Source organism: Carassius gibelio, chromosome A6, assembly GCF_023724105.1.
Source record: "Carassius gibelio isolate Cgi1373 ecotype wild population from Czech Republic chromosome A6, carGib1.2-hapl.c, whole genome shotgun sequence".
Lineage (NCBI taxonomy): Eukaryota > Metazoa > Chordata > Actinopteri > Cypriniformes > Cyprinidae > Carassius > Carassius gibelio.
The window spans coordinates 24,607,847-24,629,485 of record NC_068376.1 but is presented as its reverse complement, the minus strand read 5'-3'; the positions used below and the strand labels follow the sequence as shown (position 1 = coordinate 24,629,485).

At 35.4% G+C, this 21,639-nt stretch overlaps 1 protein-coding gene across 4 annotated transcripts in view; it reads left to right on the top strand.

The window, feature by feature from the left end:
• Nucleotides 1-21,639, top strand: part of LOC128015846 (FERM domain-containing protein 4B) — a 43,817-nt gene that overhangs the window by 1,256 nt on the left and 20,922 nt on the right. The window contains exons 1-6 of one of the 4 annotated variants that reach the window (XM_052600039.1): nucleotides 14,092-14,353; nucleotides 17,986-18,051; nucleotides 18,163-18,257; nucleotides 19,028-19,120; nucleotides 19,381-19,465; nucleotides 21,188-21,244. In XM_052600039.1, coding sequence (XP_052455999.1) covers nucleotides 14,192-14,353; nucleotides 17,986-18,051; nucleotides 18,163-18,257; nucleotides 19,028-19,120; nucleotides 19,381-19,465; nucleotides 21,188-21,244 — 558 coding nt within the window. In that variant the 5' untranslated portion in view covers nucleotides 14,092-14,191. Of the gene's footprint in view, nucleotides 1-14,091; nucleotides 14,354-17,985; nucleotides 18,052-18,162; nucleotides 18,258-19,027; nucleotides 19,121-19,380; nucleotides 19,466-20,956; nucleotides 21,101-21,187; nucleotides 21,245-21,639 lie in introns of those variants that run through there. The other 3 variants (XM_052600040.1, XM_052600041.1, XM_052600042.1) reach the window with 3 other exon arrangements.

The following is a 21,639-nucleotide window of genomic DNA, read 5'->3' as shown; positions in this document are numbered from 1 at the left end:
ATTCCTTTAAACTATTAACTTATATAGTGAATTCTATATTTGGTACTCAAAATCATTTGCCAGTAAGTGTGTGTTAATGGATTTGGCTGTAGAAACCAGGCTTTTAATGTTCAACTACCATTCAAAGCAATGTTTTTTGTATGTTTTTTTTTTAATCTCTGGAGGTTTTTAGGGTAGAGTGCATTTATTTTGAAGCACATATTAAACAGTCACCATCCCCCTTCTCACGATTGCATAACTGTCTGTATGTTGTGTAGGGCCCATGTCAAATTTCAGCTGGTATCCATTTAACACTACATGATGCTGTTATATGATATAGTTGTAAATCCAGTATGTTCACCATGTGTAACCTGATAACCAGCTCACCTTCCTGTTGCACAACAAAGGAAGGCTGACCACAGAAGATAATATTCCATGCCTTTGTGTGTACATTGAAGGCTGACACATCCAGAAGTGTAACTTGAAAATGTGCATTTTAGGGGAGTGAGTCAATTTTGGCTCTTTTAGAAACTTCTACACTTGATTCCAGCTGGATCTAAGTTTGGTTTAAGATTTAGGGAGCTGATTGTCAATTTCTCTCTATGGGTTGGCACGGGCAGTAATCTTTAAGCTTGGAAGTACAAATCAATTCAAAGCTTCTGGATATAGTGGTGCTGGCATGCCTCAGAGGGTTATGTGGATTCAGTTCAATTCAATTAAACCAACTCAGTTACAGAGTACGTGTGACCCAGTGTCGTATAATTGATCCCTTATTGCATTAAGGACACTGGTTCAGTCCAATTTGACTGTGTCCTTAGAAAGGCATGCTGATTAATATGCCATAAGATGGTTGTGATGTTGAAACTACAAAGTACATTTGTAGATCTCTATATACATATGTAGACAGAGTGAGTGAAACTGTGTTTTTGGGTTGTAATTGCCAAGACCCTGATGAAACCAGATAATGTTTGCAGATGCATTTGTGTGTTTTATAGCTGTTTTTGACTTGCTTTTCCATTGTTTTGTCTTTACCGGATTCTTTCAATTGTCCAGAGGCAGCTTTGAAAAACAAAGGATCCAAACTTGGTTTGGGAGTCCATAAACCTCTCCACGGGACTTCAGTTCAGGGTGTCAGTCTGTAAAAATATAGATTGTGTAATATAATCCCATTGTCTGTTTCACTTTTATAAACCAGAATTAAAGACTCATAGAAAAGATATGAATGAAAAAGCTTAATGTTTCTATTGGAACAGAACAGCATCACATTATAATTGAACTTTAGCTTCCATGATGCCCTGCTACTGTTCTCCAGAGAAAACTGAGAATTAACTCATTTTCTCTTTTGCACTGGCAGGCATATGTTCAATTACATTCCATCAATGCCCGAAAGTGAAAGTGGCTATTAATATCAGTCCACCTTACAGTAGACACAGAGAGGAAGCGCTGATGATAATGGGCCATCAGCCGCTGTTTCATCTACCATTGCTGGAGTATAAGTATGTGTTTTTCCCCTCTCAAGAGATGCCGTGATATGGAAACATCCTCACTGAAAAATAGACGGCCTACAGTCTGGATACAGTGGAAATCAATAGTTCTGTATTGTGCTGCTCCACTTAAGTGATAGCGCTGGAGGGGTCATGGCTGATTCTTCAATATTTCTGTGTTTTATCTCCATTATGGCTTATTTTCAAGGGAGATGAATAGAGTAAATACAATGTCCTGTAATATGGTAAATATTATCAGAATGAGGTTTCAGAAATAGTGGGTTAGGTTAGTAGCACACATACAGCCCTAAGGCCAAAGTGACAATAAAACTGCAGGCATGAAATGGACACAGGTCAGGAGCTCTTTTCATCTAGCAGATGGTTAAGGAATTGCTTTTCATATGACAATGAGTGACAAATCCATCACATGCCATTTGCTTTTTAATAATTATTCAGCTTTAAAGAAACAATTTTTCAGTGACAGATGCTGCGTTATTAGTGGAACTTGTTAAATTGAACAAACCCCGCATCCTTATTTCAGTTATGGATTGTCCCTCATTTTTTGTGCTACAGAAATTGTATACTTCAACTTGTGTGGTGTTGTTGGGGAGAGATGCTTCTTTTCTAAGTTATCTGACTTATAATTTAAGTATTGGAAATGATTAAGAATTGGTGGGAATTTGTAAACTGTGATCTGTATAGAAATGTGAAATTTTTAGAAAACACACAAAAATATTGGTTCACTCCAAAAAATAATCATTAGTGTGGTGTAAGCACATGTTATGAAAATGTATAAATGAGATTGTATGTTACATAGTTACAAATTGCCATTATTGTATTGGATTTTCACCTGGTGAATGATAAAACAAGTGAAAATGTTCCCACCAAGGACAATAATTAGAACTAGAAAAGTTTTTAATAAACATTCTAATTCTATGAGAACTGGGAAGTCCACATCACAGCTAAAATGATAAAGAAGAATGATGTCATTGAAATCACTTTCAGAACGATGACACGAAGGAACAGCCAATCAGAATCTAATTGAACTTATAAAGCTCACTCACTAAAGTAGACAGCATAACTGCAGCTCACATTTAAAATAAACAGAAAATGATTGGTCATTGATGTGGATGCTAATATAGTTAACATTACAGTTATCGTACTAGGTGTGAACATATATATAAGTATACAATATATTTTTCTCTTGTTTTAACCAGGCTATAGGTATCAAAATATCATTGAAACTTGCAAGTAACAAACCTTCAACAAACTAGCAACTACCTAATAACCACCAAAAACACTATAGCAATACACTAAAAACTGAGGTGTCTGGACCGAGCCAAGTCTGTGCCTGCTCAAAATTCAATGTAAAGATGATTCCACATAAAAGCCAGACTAAAGTATGCATCAGATCAACTAAGTATGCAGTTGTACAGAAAGCTGATAATATGTCAGTTTCCCTGCTTTAGCCTCAAACTTTGAAAAATGGATGACTCAAAGAAAGAGAGAGCGTGTCACCGTAAACTGACCGTCAGGTATGACTATAGCCTTGGGGTTGGGCACAGGCCTTGATAAAGTCTTGACAAAGAGCAATGACCTTCTCATGCCATGAATGACCAACATATGGTGATTGAATTGTTGCCCAAAGGAGATAGTAAGCTTTACATGAGAATGGTGTGTTTTTAGATTCTAAAAAAAGAAAACATCTTGAATGAATGGATCATTATGATAAGGTTTAGAGAAGAGTGTAGAGTGCAGGTGGCATGTTGTGATCCAGCTTGTCATGCCTGTGAATGACTTGCTCGTGCATGAGCTTTCCCTGCTGTGCGCTGTCTTGTTTATTTATGCTGACACATGGCATGTGTCTGTGGGCCATTAAGCGGCATGAGAGAGGATAAAGTCATTTGATTGTTCTGTCATCTGTTTCCTGTTCATGTACTCAGTACAGTAGAATTACGGCAATGTTCAGGGAAGCATCTTATATAGCATCTTATATATTTGCATACTATGCAAATAGTACAGGTATGTAACTCGCACACTATTTTTGTATATCTCCCTTTCTTAATAGCCTAAAAATGTTCTCATCCACAACACGTTCAAGGACTGTGTATTATTACAGGAACATTTTGCACGTGCTTGCTAAATTCCAATGCCAATTTTAGTGTTGAATGAGATTTTAACAATTTTACAAGAGACTGAGCTTGTGTTCTTTGTCTGAAAAAAAAAAAAAAAAAACTTACACATGGCCTTTTACAGCAGTGACCTTAGCTTGAACTCAGCCTGTTCTGTTGCAGTAACAGTATACAGTAACTCCTCTGTATTTATTTATTTAAAACATTCTTCCACCTCCAAAAATTATTCCATATCTTAAGGCCAGAAAGGAGGAAAATTGTCCTTTTAGCATGGCTTAAATAAAGTGAAATATGTCACACTGATTTTGAAAGATATGACAAGAGACAAGGACATACATTTCAGCACAAATGTTTTGAAATGTTAACACAGTGGTAGTTTGTATAATGTGTTGGAGATGTGTTGTGAAGCAGGAGGGAACATTAAATATTAATAAGGACAAAAGCCAAGAGAGATGGGATAAGCTAAACACTTCTTATGCTTCAGTAGCTCTATGAATACAAATTCACAAAAATGCACATATATAAACATATCAGTGTGATGATACATTCGGTTATGGCATCAGAATGTTTTAGTTATTGTGTACAAATCATTTTCTAAGAATTAAGTCACACATGGAAAATGCCCTATGTCAGTAATTTTCAACTGGTTATGACCCAAATAATGTATAGACAGTGCTAAATATAAACATAATAAAATGAAACTAACCATAACCAAATAAAAAAATAAATAAAATTATTATACATTTTTAGTTTGTGTGATTATTAACATGAGCATAAACACAAAAAAAATAATAATATCCACAAGAGGTAAAACATGAAGACTCCATTAAATACATTAATTAAGTGCATTAAACAGACATATTAATCACAGATATTTTTTTATTCTAGTCCTACATTTTTTTAAAAAGGAGATGAAAATAATTTTATGTTAACATCAAAGTCTGTACATTTATTCAAAGTATACCGTATTTTTGTGCTAAATCATCTGTCATTCATCTGCCAAAAAACGTATATTACAGAAGCAGCCAAAAAGTTGGATGGCAGCATTAAAAAGTTGCTTGTCATGGTTTTTGATGAGACCATGAACAATGCAGCCAAAAAGAGAGAGAGAGAGAGAGAGAGAGAGAATATATACAAGGAGAAATCTGGTGACCACAATGTTTTATGGTGTGGGTTGTGAATTTAGAAGATTTTGATTTAGAAATTAAATGGGGCAGTTTTATGTTCAGCATACAGTATGTCATGTTAATAATTTAGCAAATTGTTGGACCTATTCAGTTGATTTTAAAATTTCATTGCCTGATTTTAAAATCAATGTGTTTGTTTTTGTACAATAAGCAGTGTGTAGTGTTCGAATCAGTTAGATGTAGATATTCATACATAATAGTGAAGTGAAGTGTGGCCAAGTTGTCCCATACTCATAATTTGTGCTCTGAATTTAACTCTGAGTTGCTTATAAGTATGATAGCTTAAAAAGATTAATTCACCACTCCCGAACAATTTCTCTCAGATTTTTTTTTCTCTGCCATTGTCTGCACCCCCCCCCCCCCACCCCTTACAGTGAAACTAAGAGAATCCAAGAGAATTTCACCTCTTGCAAATGATATTTAAACTCAGTGGTCCCACATTCTCAATCTATCGTTCAGCAAAGTCCCTGCACCCACATTCCCTTGGGGACCTTATTAGAGGGGGCAGACAGACAGTACACGCAGAGCGCCGGGCTGAAGCAGCAGTGACCACCTCCCCCCGACTGTTCCGGGGCATCTGTGTTATGCGCACACACACACGCTCACACCCATCCTTTTTGTCATGGTTCAGAGGTTCCAACATAACCCAGCTCTCTGTGCTATGGCCTACATCAGCCCCAAGTCCCAGACACTTCAATAGGTTCACTGTGACAGCCCAGCAGGACACATAAACCAAAAACTTACTGTAATCTAAACGCCTAAAGTTAAATATTCATGAAGTCATAAGCTTATATATTTTTTTAATTTTCATAAAGATGTCAATTTTTTTAAACTGCTCTGACAATACAGTGAAGACTAAAAGATTTTTTTTTTCTCAGGAAAGGGTAGGTGCTGTGAGTGGTTGCTAGGGTGTTGTCAAGCTGTTGCTAAGGTGTTCTGAATGGATTTTGATGTGTAGCTATATAGTTTCTAGGTTGTTTGAGGTGGTGTCTAGTTAGTTGCTCACTAGCTCGAGTCAAAAGTGCCCATGCCCAAGTCTCTGATATTAATATTCATTAGATACTCTAACTTTGTGTATTATTAAATTGTATTATTACAATTTAAAGTAACTGTTTTAATATGTTTAAAAATGTAATTTATTCCTGCATCAGCAAATCTGAATTTTCAGCAGCCATTACTCCAGTCAAGTCACATGGTCATTCAGAATATCATTCATCATTCTAATATCTTTATCTGGTGATCAAGAAACATTACATTAAAGTTGCAAACAATTATGCTTCTTGATATTTTTGTGGAAACTGTGATCATTTTTCCCTTTTTTCAAGTTTCTTAGGTAAAAAAACAGTTCAAAAGTGCGTTTTTTTTTTTAAACTATATAAATGTATTTTACTGTCATCTTGGTAAATGTTTATGACCCTACACTTTCGATCAATAGTGTATGGATGGAGTACCTCTGTCACTGAATTTTTTTATCATCCACCAAGTGAAAATTTTATGTTTGCTTTATAAAAAGTTGTAGCGCACCTCTCTTCAACAAGCAGCACAATTTGAGACATCATTCACTATTCACACTAACGTAACTGTACAAACTAAAGCTTATAGTTTAAGCTTATGAACACAAGATCAGGGACCCATGCTTTTTCCCTCAAAGGCATTTTATATTCAAATGCAACAGAGCTGATTTTTCTCTCTCTCCTGTTATGAAAAAGCATTATTATTTGTACATATTGTGAAACCAGCATTTTAATATTAATTCACTTTTAGAATTGTATTGATTTTCCTAGCAATCCACCTGTCAAGCCATCTGTAACCCAACAGAGACTTCAGTCAGTCAGTGGGCTGGTCAAACAGCTGTTTGGTGTTGGCTCTGTACAGTAGCTGAAAGGTTTGGAAGGCATCCCAGTAATGGAAGGGTAATGCAGACACTGCACACTCTTGGGGCCATCAGCTGTTGATATACACACGTGTACTTTGAACCAGCTGCATACCTATCATGTCTGAGTGTATGTGCCCTCTGGATGCATGAAATGCCTTCCCCTTTCAGCCAATTAAATATGGTCATATTGCATTTGGTAATTGATGTCACATTATTGCTATGCTGGGGGACCCCACAGGATGATGAGGATGGCAGTTCTGTGCCGCCCTCCTCTGGGTTCTCAGTGGAAATTAGATCATTAATACAAATCAGTGTATGAATGTAACCATGGGAGTTTCTCTTCGCGCTGAAAAGGGAGAGGAAGATAAAAGACAGAAACAAATAGAAAAAGACAGAGAAACCATTTCAGCCAATAAAATGTCTCTGAATATTGCTGAAAATTACTTTCCCCTCAGGCCTTCTGAGATGTAGAGAGATGAGTTTGTTTCTTTATTGGAACAGATTTGGAAAGATTTAGCATTACATCACTTGCTCACCAATGGATCATCTACAGTGAATTGGTGCCGTCAGAATGAAAGTTCAAACTGCTGATAAAAACATACAATAATCCACAAGTAATCTACAGTCTCCAGTCCATCAGTTAACATCTTGTGAAATGAAAAGAATCATGTTGGTTTGAAACAAATCCATCATTAAAGTGTTTAAATGTTAAACGGTCGCTTATGGCCAAAAAAAAAAAAAAGTAAAAGAAGAAGAAAAAGAGTCTGTAATCCATAATAATGCTTCATCCAATGAAAAAGGCAATGTCCTGTTGCCCTGTCATATCAAAGTTCAAAAATAATGACATAGTTGTTTAGAACAATTTTAGATTGTTTTCGTATACTGCTTGATCTATGCATATGTTTCTGCTGAATCAGATGAGATGACTTTTTGACTGGAGAAAGGAATAATATGAATAGAGGACACACCCCCTTCTGGCCATACCTGTCAACCCTCCTGTTTTTCCCGGGATTCTTCCGTATTTTACCTTGCTATCCTGCTATCATCCCGTTTAAATATTTTCCTGTATTTCTTCCATATTTTTAATATTTCTATAAAATAAAAAAATAAAAATCCCACTCTGCGCAAAACAGTTAAGCGGAAGTCCCACCCTGCAGCTAATTTCATTGGTTGGTTTACAATGACGGGTAGGTTTAGGGATCAGTGTTTGGTGTAGGCAATCAGAATTGTGATTCACATGACCAATAAAATCTTTAGAATTGGCTGCAAGGTGGGATTTTCCGTTGAAGCCATTTGGGGGAAAAAGATTGTGCGAAAAAGAACAGCAGCATCATGAGGATGGACGAACATGATGGCTTTGGAGTACCTGCAAAAAACCCGAAAACTTTGTGCAAGTATCTTCAAAAATGGGAGAGGGAGGCTTACCCGTACAGAGCAATATCAGGCAAAGTAATGATTTTTGGAGTCTACAACCTATGTATATAACAAGTCTCTTGCAGATGCAAGAGAGCCACACCACAAATAAAACTGTATCCCCCATGCATTCTCTCACACACTGTCCTACCCATTGTTAAGTAATAAATAAACTTGTGCTAAATTTATGTTCCGTTTTGTTTCTTAGTATATATAGTGCAGGGTTGGATGTGGCAGGGGGAGAGGGGGTGCGCTTTGGGACGGCCCTGAAAATTTCCATTATTTTCAAATCTCAATGTTGACAGTTATGCTTCTGGCCCAGTCTATGTAAATTGCAGATGTCATATAACACAACATGAAATTTTCTTGGTTGTGTTGGAAATACATCCATTTAATTACCAGCATGGTGCCATCAAGCATCAGGCTTTCATCAAGTTTGTGGCATTTGAACACAAAATCTGGAAATTTAATTTGATTGGATGTTTTTCCCACACATTGAAGTGAAAATCTGTGAGGTTTAGGCCCAATCCCAATTCTATTTTAAGTAAACTCACTCTAAAAAGATAAACGCACAGACGTGAATACACGCAACTTCCACTTTCACGCAATTTTTTGCAAACATTTCTTTGAGTAATATGACCATTAAAGGTGCCATATGCAAAAATTGAGGTAAAAATATCCCAAAAATGACCTACACGCATCAAAAGAATGAGAAGAAATAAGGGCAATGATGTCATTAAAAATTTTTTAAGTTATAGTGCTGCAGAGATATCAACCTTAATTAGCATTAGCATTACTAGCCCCGGCCCAACAGGTGTCGTAATACCAGTTTCGGCCATGGGAGGCGGTATGCGGGCAACATAACCACCAGCCAACCTGCAATACACAAATAACTCGCATGGCTTGTGGGCGTACCTGAACCTGATGTCAATCATGTGGAAACTACAGCCCAGTACTTAATTTCAGTTCAGGGAAGAGAGCGGAAGGATGGCTCAAGCCCTTGGCAAGAGACCACCACCCACTACAGGGAAACATCCGCGCTCGGAATCACAAATCAAATCCGATAAGAAAAGGAGCCGAACCAGAGTAAACATCGGCACTGCTTTCAATCGCTGGAGACAACTGATGGACCTGAAAGAAATGAGGTTCGACTCCGAACTTGCAACATTTTTTTTGGATTGGTAAGTTAGATGCTGTTAGTATTTCGCTAGAAGTTTGTTTTATATGTTTGTGTATTTTCTTTCGGGAAGTTATAACATAGAAATGTATCGAAGGATGTTCGATAAACGTGCTAATGTTAGCGATGGCTAACCGTAGCTGCGTTTGATAATTAGCTAGCTATAACTTACCTATTTTTTTATATCATAACTAACCTGCTCTGTCTAGTCTGTTGGTCTCCGTGTCCTCTTTGCTTCGTGGTTTTTCTGTGCGTGAGAAAATTGATGTGTGGCGTGAAAGCGTGTGAAAAGAGTCAATTGTGTGTGTTTCATGGTGAATGCTTGAGAGTTGGCAGCTCTGTTACGTTGGTTGGCGCTAGCTTGGTCAACATCAGCTGTCTGATGTTGACCAATGATGTTGACAGAATGCTGTCTGTCAAATTAATTTAATTCAAATAATGTGTATATACATCTCAAAATGTAATATGAACAAAACGAATAGGAACATATTGACTGGTAAAGGTGAAGGGGAGTAGCTTGAAGATGTCATGTTTCCAAATCACTTGACATCACCCAACTTTCCTCTGGAGGCAAAATGTCCTCTTAGGCTTCGGCTATGGCTGTAGGGTTGTTGTGAAGGTAGGGGCGGAGCATAGAGACTATGCCGTTTCTCGTTTGTTACTCTAGAGTAGACCAATTCACTTTATTGAGGCATACTGCCCCCATCTGGTATGGAATGTGAAGTATGACTTGATTTTTTTGCCAGACATGACAAATGGCACTTTTAATATAAACTCACAATGTGGAATACATCCATCTTTGGCAGCAGCTGTCTAGTAAATTTACATAGTTTTCACTGATGCATACCAACACAGACATTCTGAACTCCCTGGACATTCGTCTCCTCATGAGAGACTTTATGTAAACGACCCCAGAGCGCACCTCGACATTTGGACACCTGTAACCAGGGCACCCCGCCTGCATGTAGCTCAGGTAAGAGCATGGTGCTGCCGCGCTTGTAACATTTATTTTTTTGGCAACAAGTGTGGGATCAGCTTTGACTAGCCAAGCAATTGTAAGTAGTACACTATAGTGTTTTTGTAAGGTAGTGGGGATGGAGATGGAGAGTATTATTTCGTTCGTGTGTTCTTTGCGTAATGGATGTGGAGAACTGTTCAATAAACAAATTGCTTAAATATTCAGAGATTATTTCCTTGTGGTGTGCGTAAAAAGATTTTGGAGTTAATAGATTTGTGACTCAAGTGACTCAAGCCAGCTGACCAAATCGATTGCATTGTTTTAGCGTTATTGTGAAGTTTGATTAATATAATATTTTGTTGTAATATTATTTGTTGTATCTAAATAAGTTGCATGTATGTATAGGCTATCTGAAATTGTAATGAAAGTAATTATCTTGTCTATTATTTCTGATTCTGCTTCTGCTTCAGATTAATAGTGCATTGCGCATATCTGAGAACTGATGTCTGTGTGTTTCAGACCCTGGCTGTGCACTGAAGTGTATATGACAATAAAGTAGTAAATCTCAATGTATTTATTTTTAAAATGTATTTTAAATAGGCCTATAGGCTCATAGGTTTTTTGTCAAAAAAAAAAAAAAAAAAAAAAATTCACAGCAACCCCTGTTCAAAATTACTTCCCGCGGCCTTGGCTAAGGGGTAGAATTAGCATTGGGCCTTAACCAGATATTTTTTGTCAGATTCTGTCCTGAGCTAAATTTACAATCTACAAGGATTCATTAATCAACAAATTAAATAACAGGACAGTTTGTCACATTCATGCAAAACAATAAAAATATCTTAGTGTTTTTCACTGTAAATATATTACAATTTTGGACTTACTATATATGTATTAGCTAATTTAATTTTACTATGAATAATATACTTTATCATATATCAAACTTATGAGTCTGAAATATAAATATAAAATAAATAAAGTGTTTATTTAAGGATAAGTCAGCTAGTCATTATTGAATAAACATTAAAGGGTGATCAGAATTGCACTGCAAAACATATTTTATGAATATTTATTTTATTGTATTTTTTTGAGAAATAATTATATTTGAGAATAAAGAGCCAATGGAGTAATGTGAGAAAAATGTGAAATAAGTTAACTTGGACAATTGTTTCTTGTTTCATTCATCCAATAAAAAACATTTAAGGTAAAGATTTTTATTTTTTAACTTGAGCCAATGAAAAATAAATAACTTGCAATGTGCAATCAATGCCTCAATTGTAAACCTATCACATTATGTGAGACTATTATGGAAAAAAAAAACACCTACTATTTTTTATTAATTTGTTTTTGAATTTTAGTTTTACACTAAGGTTTGAGGGTATGAGGCTCTTACAGATCAATGCAAGACTGCAGGGTGCCCTGATGTTTCAAACCTCTGTATTTGCTCTTTCCAATGCCACAGGCTTGTTGAATTCCCAGAATTCACATAAACCCTTGACTCTTTGCCTCCCAGCATCCAGTCAGTGCTTAACTTCAATGTCTGCTCTGTGGGGGAACTGTTGAGCACAAGTCACACGACTCTGTCAGTCATGGTTGGAGGCTTTTTAAACAAATTCTTGTTTAATGCAACTGCTTGTATTTTTTCTTTCTCTCTTTTTGCCCATATAAAAAGTAATGCTATTGAAAAAATTATATCTACTTTCCAAAGATTATGGTAATAATATTACACATAATATTTTTGACTCGTTGTTTTCTTTAATGGAATCTACCTGAATAAATCATTATAAATTATTTAATCTATGACGCAATAAAAATTCATATTAGTGAAATTTGCTAATTTTTTAAAATTTGATTCTCAAATTTCTTTGTTTTCAAGTATGGCCTGTTTGCATTTGACTTTAAGTTTCTTTGTAACTAAAAGACTGTGTATACATCTCAAGTAAGAAAATACTTGTTACCGCACTAGTGTGATTAAAGCATCATGCCTCTCAGTGTTAGTATGCATACTCTTCTACACAATGTTCTATAACAACAGAAACTTCAACATGAAACTCTTTCAAATATCAAACATAAAAATGAAAATTAAACATTGATAGATGTTTCCCTTCAATCAAAAACACACAAAATAGCAATTACCTTCAATATTTACTATCCATTTCCAGCCATTTGCAAAGCATGCTGGGAAAAAACTAACTATCACCACCAAAACAAAACTGCATAATTGAGCTAACTCTCTTAAAAATAAATAGTAAATTGGGTTTACTTTCGCTAGCTTGGTGTCTATAATGCTGTTTATCATGTATAGGCTGATTTTAAGTAGCTACAAAGTATGTGGTAAAAAGGACAAATGTGATTAATCAGAGGTGACATTTACAATGTTACAAAAGACTACTCTTTCAAAGAGGTTCTTTTGAACTTTCTATTCATCAAAGAACAAAAAATGATGTTTTGCACAAAAGTATTGAGCAGCACAACTGCTTTCAACTTTGATAAGAAATGCACTAAATCAGCATATTAGAATGATTTCTGAATGATCTCTCTTACGTTAAACTGAAGCAAATATATTGTATGTGTCGTCTTGATTAATTATACTCCATGCAAATGTCTGTGCGCATAGCTATAGTAATTTATCACATCACTTATTGTGTCCTCGTAAAACTGCAGCCTTCCTAGTCCTTTTTTCATAGAATCATGTGGTCTGGATTGATTGGCCTGTTTTTCTTGGAGCTACCACTTATCTGAATTGTTTACTTTTTTCATGTTTCTCCATTCTCCCTGGACTTTGTTTGCATCATTTTGAGATTTCGTTTACCTCTTGGAATAAGCAATTTTAGCAAGTTAAATCCTATTCAAGTGTTTGATTCATTTCTAGCAATTTTTCTCTTAGTATTAATAGTCTGTTTGCGTCATATCCCTTTATGTCTAGTTCATTCTTAATTTTTTTTGGAAGATTTAAATCTTACAAATATACATAAAGACATATTAACTTCTCTTGAAACTACTGCCAAATATAACAGCTGTGTCTGCATGTTCCTCTTCGATTTGTACAAATCCCACTCAGAATGACCTTTAAGTCTGAACTCAACACCAAAATGTGTAATGCAAGACCCCAAATCCGTACACAGACAGCAGGAGGAGAAAGAAAAACATCCTCTTGGATTGCTACAACCTGAACATGTGACATATTGAATGTAATCTAAACAAACATGGAACAGGAAGTGATGCTGAGGAAAACTAGAGCTTAGATGAATAATAGATTTAGTTGAGGGGTTCACTGAGAGGATGGAAAATGTCCTAAATTATTGCATTTTGTCCAATGAAGACCTTTTAAAGTTCATCTATAATTTGCTGTAGAGTTTGGGTGTTTATCATAACACATCAGCCTCCTATATTGTGTATGGCTCAAATGAAAGTAGGTATTTTTATACATTTTTCCTTTATGGACTATGCCGGGTTGAGAAGTGTGGCGTCTGGCAGAAACTACACCCTTAACAGACACTTTCACATACACACATACAGAAACAACTAATCGTAACCCTTACCTTCTGTGTCTTTAATCGCTATGACTAACAAAATTTATATAAGTAATTTAGTAAAACGTTGGTCATAAAAGACATACGCTTGTGAAAAGCACAGAGAAACCACAACTTTTGTTTATGAGAAGGGCCTGGTACGGCTGGGACGGTCATTGTGAACAATTTGCGTAAATATGTGTGTGTATGTGAGTGCACTTATTTGTCCTCACACTCTTTTGTATATGAGCGTGTTGTGCCTAGTAGCTTCGGTAGGCTTGTCTCTGAGTGTGGATTGTTTGTGGCTTGCCCTCTCTCTGTGCGCTCTTCCAAGGGGGAAAGTCTTGGACAGAAGCCTACACACAGAGCCTTAAACCCAGCCAGTGGCATTCTGACCCTGGCTCCTCCAGGCTCCAGTTAGGTTACATCAGCCTCAGAGGGAGCACACAGCTTCTTAGTGTGCCAGACACACAGGGATGGCGCTGGCCTTATTTTGTGGTGTAGAGGATCTGCTGGCCTCTGGAAGTCAGTTAGTGTGGACTGTGGCCGAACAGGTGCTGAGGAGATGCTACAGTGATGGGCTTGAGCCCTGTAGGAGCTTCCTGCAGACATGGTGTCATCTGGGAGATGTCTACCAGGTATGAGATGTCTATATCTTTGTCATGTAGATTACAGTGTCATCATTTACTCATGCTCGAATCGTGTTGGTCCAAAACTGTGACTTTCTAGCTACTTCATAATGACAGTGGATGGAAACCAGGGATTGTCTAGAGTCTTACTAAACAAAGAAAAATAGAAAGATTCATAAAAGTAGCCTTTATGAATTATTCCAAGTCTTATGAAGCCATTTGAGGAACAAAATGAAATGTATTTATTATTCAGTTCTTGAAAATCTTGATAGCTGCTGTCACCACTCACTTTCACCATATGTAAAACTCCTTTTGTGCATCATGGAAGATAAAACGGCATATGGGTTTGGAGAAACATGAGGTTGTGTAGCTGATGATGGAATTTAAATTTATTAGAGAACTACTTCTTTAAATGTCTGACAAGAAATATTTTTGTTGGTTATTAATGGTAGGTCTATTAAGTCAAAACATGAATGTAAATTTTATTTTAGACATTCTCATCTACTCGATTCACATACTTTTTATGAGTGCAAGCGTCACTGTTTCTCCTCTTATTGTTGTGCTGAGGTCTGTCTGATGTCACTGTGTCTAAGAATTGTTGTATTAATAACCTTAACCTAGATTCAGTCATTCATCACATCTAATATATAATATATACTGTTAAACACTGATGTGGTTTCTTCAGAAGTCAAGATGAACAGCTTGTTGTCATCAGAGAAATCAATCAATGTTAAACAATAATGAGCTTTTCTATATTTTGTTGTATGTTAGTTTTGTGTAAAGCATTTGGACAAAGTGTCTAAAGTGTTTGTGGAACCACATCTGTGAAGACAGATGTTTTTTGACCATGTGGACGCTGTGTGAAAAACATGTCAGCTTGTATACTTTCCATGAATAGGGAGTGAATATGAATATTTGTTTTTCTTTGTCGAAAAATGGTCAGTAAAAAGAGGGCCTTCACCAGAAAATGTTGTCAGTTTTCTTCAGGGGTTTTGTATTTAGAAAATAAAGTTGCCCAGTTATAACAAAAATTATTTTGTAATCGCGACTATTAATGCCAATTCATAAAATGTACATTAAAATACATCTTTAATGGGGGAAACTGCATGCCATATTCTTTATGTAGGCTAGACATGCAAAGCAAGCAGATCGGCAAACATCTTTACAGTATTCTTTCAGTGCTCCCTTAAAATGACTGTCACCTGCTGCAGTTTAGCATGTGTGTATTTTTCTGGGAGGGAGTATGGGGCTCTGCTTGAACTCAGATTATAATTCTGGGTGAATGATCCTTATGTCAAGAGCATTATACGTCACATGACCCTCTCTTTAGGATGGTCACTCATTCCCTCCCCCTTCCACCCCCACATGCACATATATAACTTAATTCATACGCAAACACAAATCCGTTATGCTTCTGTTGTCTTCAGATAAAGTTTAAAGTCACAAATTGAAATATTCTTTACAGATCCCAAAATCTATACTAATTTATTTGTCTGCATTGAACCATAACATGAGTTAGCAGAATGTTATAACAGCTACTCCGTTCCTGGCACAGCTTTTAGTCTATTAGCACACAAAACAAAGAAGATCTCTACATAACTAAATCTTTACTGGACAAACAGAAAATACATAAGTGGGTGGTTTTTTAGGGATAAGTGGGCTTTTTAGTGGGGGGCAAGAAAGTCTTAGGGGGGAAGGGAAGTGATGCCACATTAAGCATAATTAATGCTGAGTCTGGTGTTCAAGAGCATTGTTTTTGGAAGATAAAGTTAAACTCAAAGCCAATGCTGGTGGAGCATATTTTACTAATGTATAGTAATCGGTATTGACTGCTAAGGTATTGATCTAATCAAAATGTAAATATTTAACGAAGCAAATCATTGCCCAAGAATGAATTCCACGTAAGGAAAAAAAAAACAGTTTAAAGCATGACTTTAAACATTCATCAGGCTGGGCTATAGTCCTGTAAAGAGTTTCTATAGTGACTAATCCAAGCTTAGACAATGGAGCCTGTGTAATTAACAACACCAATAATTCTCTCCAGTAAGACGGCTTAAATGCAAGACCTAGTTTTTTTTATAGCGGCTAGCCCTCAGATTTTTCTCTTTTATACAACTAAATTTAATGAATGTCCACCACATCCCAAAGAAATTTTCATACCAAGTACTGAATTCTAAAATAATTGTATGTTATATTATATTATTAGAAAAAATGTGAGTCACAAAACAGTTGGTAAAGTCACATGAGAGTGCCTAATTTTGGTTAATTAATCAACTGTTATCAGTTCTGTTGATTCACTGGTGAATCTGGTGAAGAGAGATAGTTTGGTTCTCATTAATTAAGCAGAATTCACGCATGCTCTATGTTGAAACCTCAAGCTCACCACAGTTTTAATGCATGGAAGTTAATTGTGTGTGTTAATAACTTTGCTATTGATTTAATACAATATTAAAGATAAAATGAGGGTGGATTGATTATACATAATTATAGTTATGTTATCCTGATAAATCTTATCGGGCAGCTTTGAACAGTAAAAAGATTTGCGGTTTGGAATCTCACATGACTATGATTCACTCAGATTATATTGAATTCTATTAAGGCTCGGTCTTGTACATAAAGGGCTTTTAACTGCAGCTGTGCAGCAAATGTGTAAGAAAACATGATGTAAGCCATGAAAAATAAATATAAGCGTTGTACTAGACATGGTGAAGAGAAGAATGTGTCTTTGTTTACGTCAGTTCAGATTTTTTTAGGCTCGTGTGAAGTCTTTTTCACTCACACACTCTCTCTGTTTTCTCCTCTCTCCCATTCTAAATCAAATGCTACACCCTAAATAGTATAAAAGCATAATTAGTACTTTCATTTAATTAAATAATTTAGTGTTCTTTGACTTTGTTGAATACTCCTAAAGTCACCCTGACAAGAGGCTTCCAAGATCATATCTACAACCAGTTGACTCTACAAGGAGATCAATCTTCCCAATGGGAAAAACAATCCAATTTATCAACCCAGTATCTGATCACACACTCTCCTCACATCAATAGATTAGCGTTTAGAAGTAAAGCAGTAGGTTATGATGATGACTAAATCTGTATTAGAGGTCATTATTGAGTACGTTCAAAATATTACATACATACAGGGTCAGTAAAAATAGCAAATTTACTATTGTCTAAAAGTTTGGGGCTGATAATTTTAAATGTTTTTGAAATAAGTCTCTTATGCTCAGCAATTATGCTAGTTTTTGTATATATATAAAATAAATATATTTTATATAATATTCATAAAGTATAAAATATAAAATATATTAATTCTAAAAATGAAATTTATCCCTATGATGGCAAAGCTGAAATTTCAGCAGACATTACTCTAGACCTCAGTGTCACATGATCCTTTAGAAATCATTCTAATATTCTGATTTTGTGCTCCAAAAACATTTCTTATTATTAATAAAATAGAAATATTTTGTAACATTACAAAATGTCTCTTTTGATATACAGTTTATTGCATACTTGCTGAATAAAGGTATTAATTAAAAATAAAAACTTTTGAACAATTTGGTTGTTCATTACCATATTTTTGTGAATTAGTTACAGATATTGAATATTTTATGACTAACTGAATGTTGTGTTTTACTTTGACAGATGACAGAGGGCCGGCTGGTTCAGGTGCTTCTGCTAGATGACAGGCAGCTGGAACTGCTGGTCCAGGTGAAGCTTACTCAATAACTCGTAGAAAGACAAGCAGACAGATAATATGTGATATAAAATAAAAAAAAACAGACACCATATTAAGAGTATCACCTGTTTTGCCTAATACAGCCAAAACTGTTGTCCCGGGACCTCCTGGATTTGGTTTCATCGCATTTTAACCTGAAAGAGAAAGAATATTTTGGAATCTCCTTCACGGATGAGAAGTAAGTTGGTGAAGTGATTTGTTGTCATGAAAGATGCAGTTATGATTTTCTGAAATCTTGCTCATTGATAAGCCATAATCAAGCGCTATTTCACCACTTGCTGTAATACAAAGACCCTCCTGAGTAGATATTTAATTATAATATTAATTTATAGTATGTGGTCATTAGCCAGACGACCTCTGAATAATAACTAAACTTTTATTGAACTACTATACATCTTTGTCATTTTGAATGCTTTTGAACAAAAGGCTTAGTTAGGGCTTTTTTAAATACATACTTGCTTGATATGGATTCTAGTCAATAATTCTAAAGGCCTGTTCATACCAAGGATGATTACTATAAACATAACAATAAAGTTATAGTTCTGAAATTTATTCAGAGTCCATACTACAAACGGTAAATGCATTTAAATGCGGAGAGAAACAATATTGTTGGAATCACATTCAGAACAATTTTTTTTCCAGCCGATGAACGATAAAAACATGGACACCCGATCAGAATCAATCATGCCATAATGAGCTCTAGAATTTAAAGCATGCACTTAGAATTAACAAATGATATCGTCGGCTGGTGTAGATGCTAATATAGTTATCTTAATAGATATCATTCTTGGTGTGAACTGTCCTTAAGACTCTTTGATCATCCATTCATTTATACAGGATCACACACAACATGTTAAATTATTTAGTTAGTTCTTTCATTATAGCAGATACATGTTTCTTATGTCACTTTAACCAAGGTATTCAATTAATCTTATTTACATTCCTCAGGGGTCAGACAAACTGGCTTCAACTGGATCGCAGGGTGCTGGACCATGACTTTTCAAAAAAGACTGGACCACTTGAGCTCAAATTCCAAGTCAGGTTAGTTCAGATTCGCTCATTTCCATGTTCAATGGCTATCCAATAGGGGGCGCCACTTGCAGTTAAATACAGCACACAAAAGCGAGATATGCTAAGATGGAGACTAGAGAAGATTTGGCATTTTGGATTGACAATAATAATATGTATTCATTCACCTTTTTTTCTCTCCATATGCAAATATTGTTAGTTTCCGTTTATAATAGGAGTACATTTATGTTCCGCATTGACTATTGCTGTGTTTTTTGGGTTTTTTTTTGTAGGTTTTACATCGAGAGTGTTGCATATTTGAAAGATGCTACCACCGTTGAACTGTTTTTCCGGAATGCTAAGATATCTGTCTACAATGTAAGTGATCCAAGTATTAAAATCATGTCAAAGATCAAAACAAATAAACAGTAAAGGTTTATTAAACATTACAATACTTTTGTAGTGGACTGTGTGATAACAGTTAATAATTGTTATCATATGTTATCAATAATGTATTGCAGTCATGTGGTTTTCTTATGTTTAATACCACAATTGTCGATTGGATTATTGTTCCCTTTTATTTTATTTTATATTTTGTAAGGCTTTAAAAGAGCTTGGCAGATGGCTTCCATTAAGTTCTTTGTGATTAAAAGATGACAGCTCTGACACAGCAGGATGCTGCTGGGTTGGCTGGCTCCTCTCTAGCCTCTTACAACTAATAAAGGCTATTATTGAACCAACAAATTTAATTCAGCTTAACACTTTTGATAAAGATAGTATAAATTGAACTCACTGACAGATTTCTTTGATCTGTGTGTTTGCATAGACACTATTGTAAATCACATTATTTTCTGAAATAAACACATATAGTATTTGACTATCTTGTGCTGCATTTTGTTGCTTCCTACTGTAACATAAAAGGTGGGAAATACTGATCATTTGTTTCTCAAGCCATTTCGAAGCAAATGGGTATATATCTCCAGTGTGATGCTGAACCTTGTTTGTGTTTACTGTTACTGATTTTTGACAGGGACAACAGAATTGTTTATATCTACTTTCTGTATATGGAAATAAATATGCACATTTAAGAAATGGTAAGGTTTTTTTATGTAATTTTATTTAGCATTTTATTTAGTATTTAGCATTTTGTTGTAATATAAGAATTAATGCTTAATAAAAATGTATGTTACAGCCCTAATAATAAAAAATATATATATATATATATATATATATATATATATATGTATGTATGTATGTATGTATGTATGTATGTATGTATGTATATATATATATATATATATATATATATATATACATTATGGACCCTGAGCAAGTTGATTAAACTTGTTATATAAAAAAATATAAATATACTCTATCTATCTATATATATATATATATATATATATATATATATATATTACCATTATTAATTATTATTATTATTTGAAACATTGTCATTAGCAATCAGACATTTGTGTTTCTTTGACCGATAGAGTGGTGTGAGCTGAGTCCTCTGGGGGCGCTGCATATGGCGTGATTGAGTGGTTGAGGGATATTACTTGTTGTCGTACAGCGACCCCATGTTGACCGATTAAATATCTACTTTTGTAACGGTCGTACTACAGCCTACTACTTTTGTTATTTATTTAAAATTACCTCGGTGCAGCCGTGTGGCAAAAACTATTTATTCAAAGTCGTCAAGTTAGTTTTTATCATTTGCTTTCGCGAGACACTAGCGTCATCTTCTTTTGATGCATGTTGTAACAAGAGCGCTGAACCTGCTCCCAGACTGTACCATGTCATCCTGGGGTGGTCCAAGTTGTTTGTTGCAGTCATTCCGATTATATTTAGTTACCTTTAAAATGTTAGATTTATGTGTTATTGTGATAATTGGTCAGTTCTGTAATAGTATATTGTGTGTGAGGTAGATAAAGTTATTATTTTTGTAAAGACACCCTGTGTCTGTTTAGAAAGATGGTATCTTCCTCGGTGGAACCTGTGTGTGTGGAAACGGTTGGTGGGATAAATAGTTAACGTTGTGTCTGTCGAAAGCCAAGAGTTTAAATCAATTTTTAACTCCTTCCTTTTTTAAACTTACAGGAAAATATTGAAGTGGAGAGTGAGATCGTTTTTAAATTAGCCGCATACACTGTTCAGGTGAGTGAGTATTTTTCATTCTCTGGGATAGTTTTGACAGACTCGCTCCGAGTCATTTTCATACGCAATTTGTATCCGAACTGTTCTTAAGCTGATTTACAACTAAACTGGTTTCAACTGTGTGTGACTGTAGTACTGTATGTCTGGTTTTTGCGTAAGAGTTTGCATTTATATTTTCACTAAAATGTCGTATGGAACAACGTCCCCTCGCTGCACGTTTGTGCATTGAAATGCTTAGGATGCGACGTAACTAATGATCAACTTTTCATTATTTGGCAAATGTGTACTTTAGAGACCTGTGGGCTGTAGTAAACCCACTCTGGAGTTAAGCTTCTTACCGCATTGACTCAAGACTCAAGCATGTGTAAATGTTCAATCTGAATGATTCATCAACG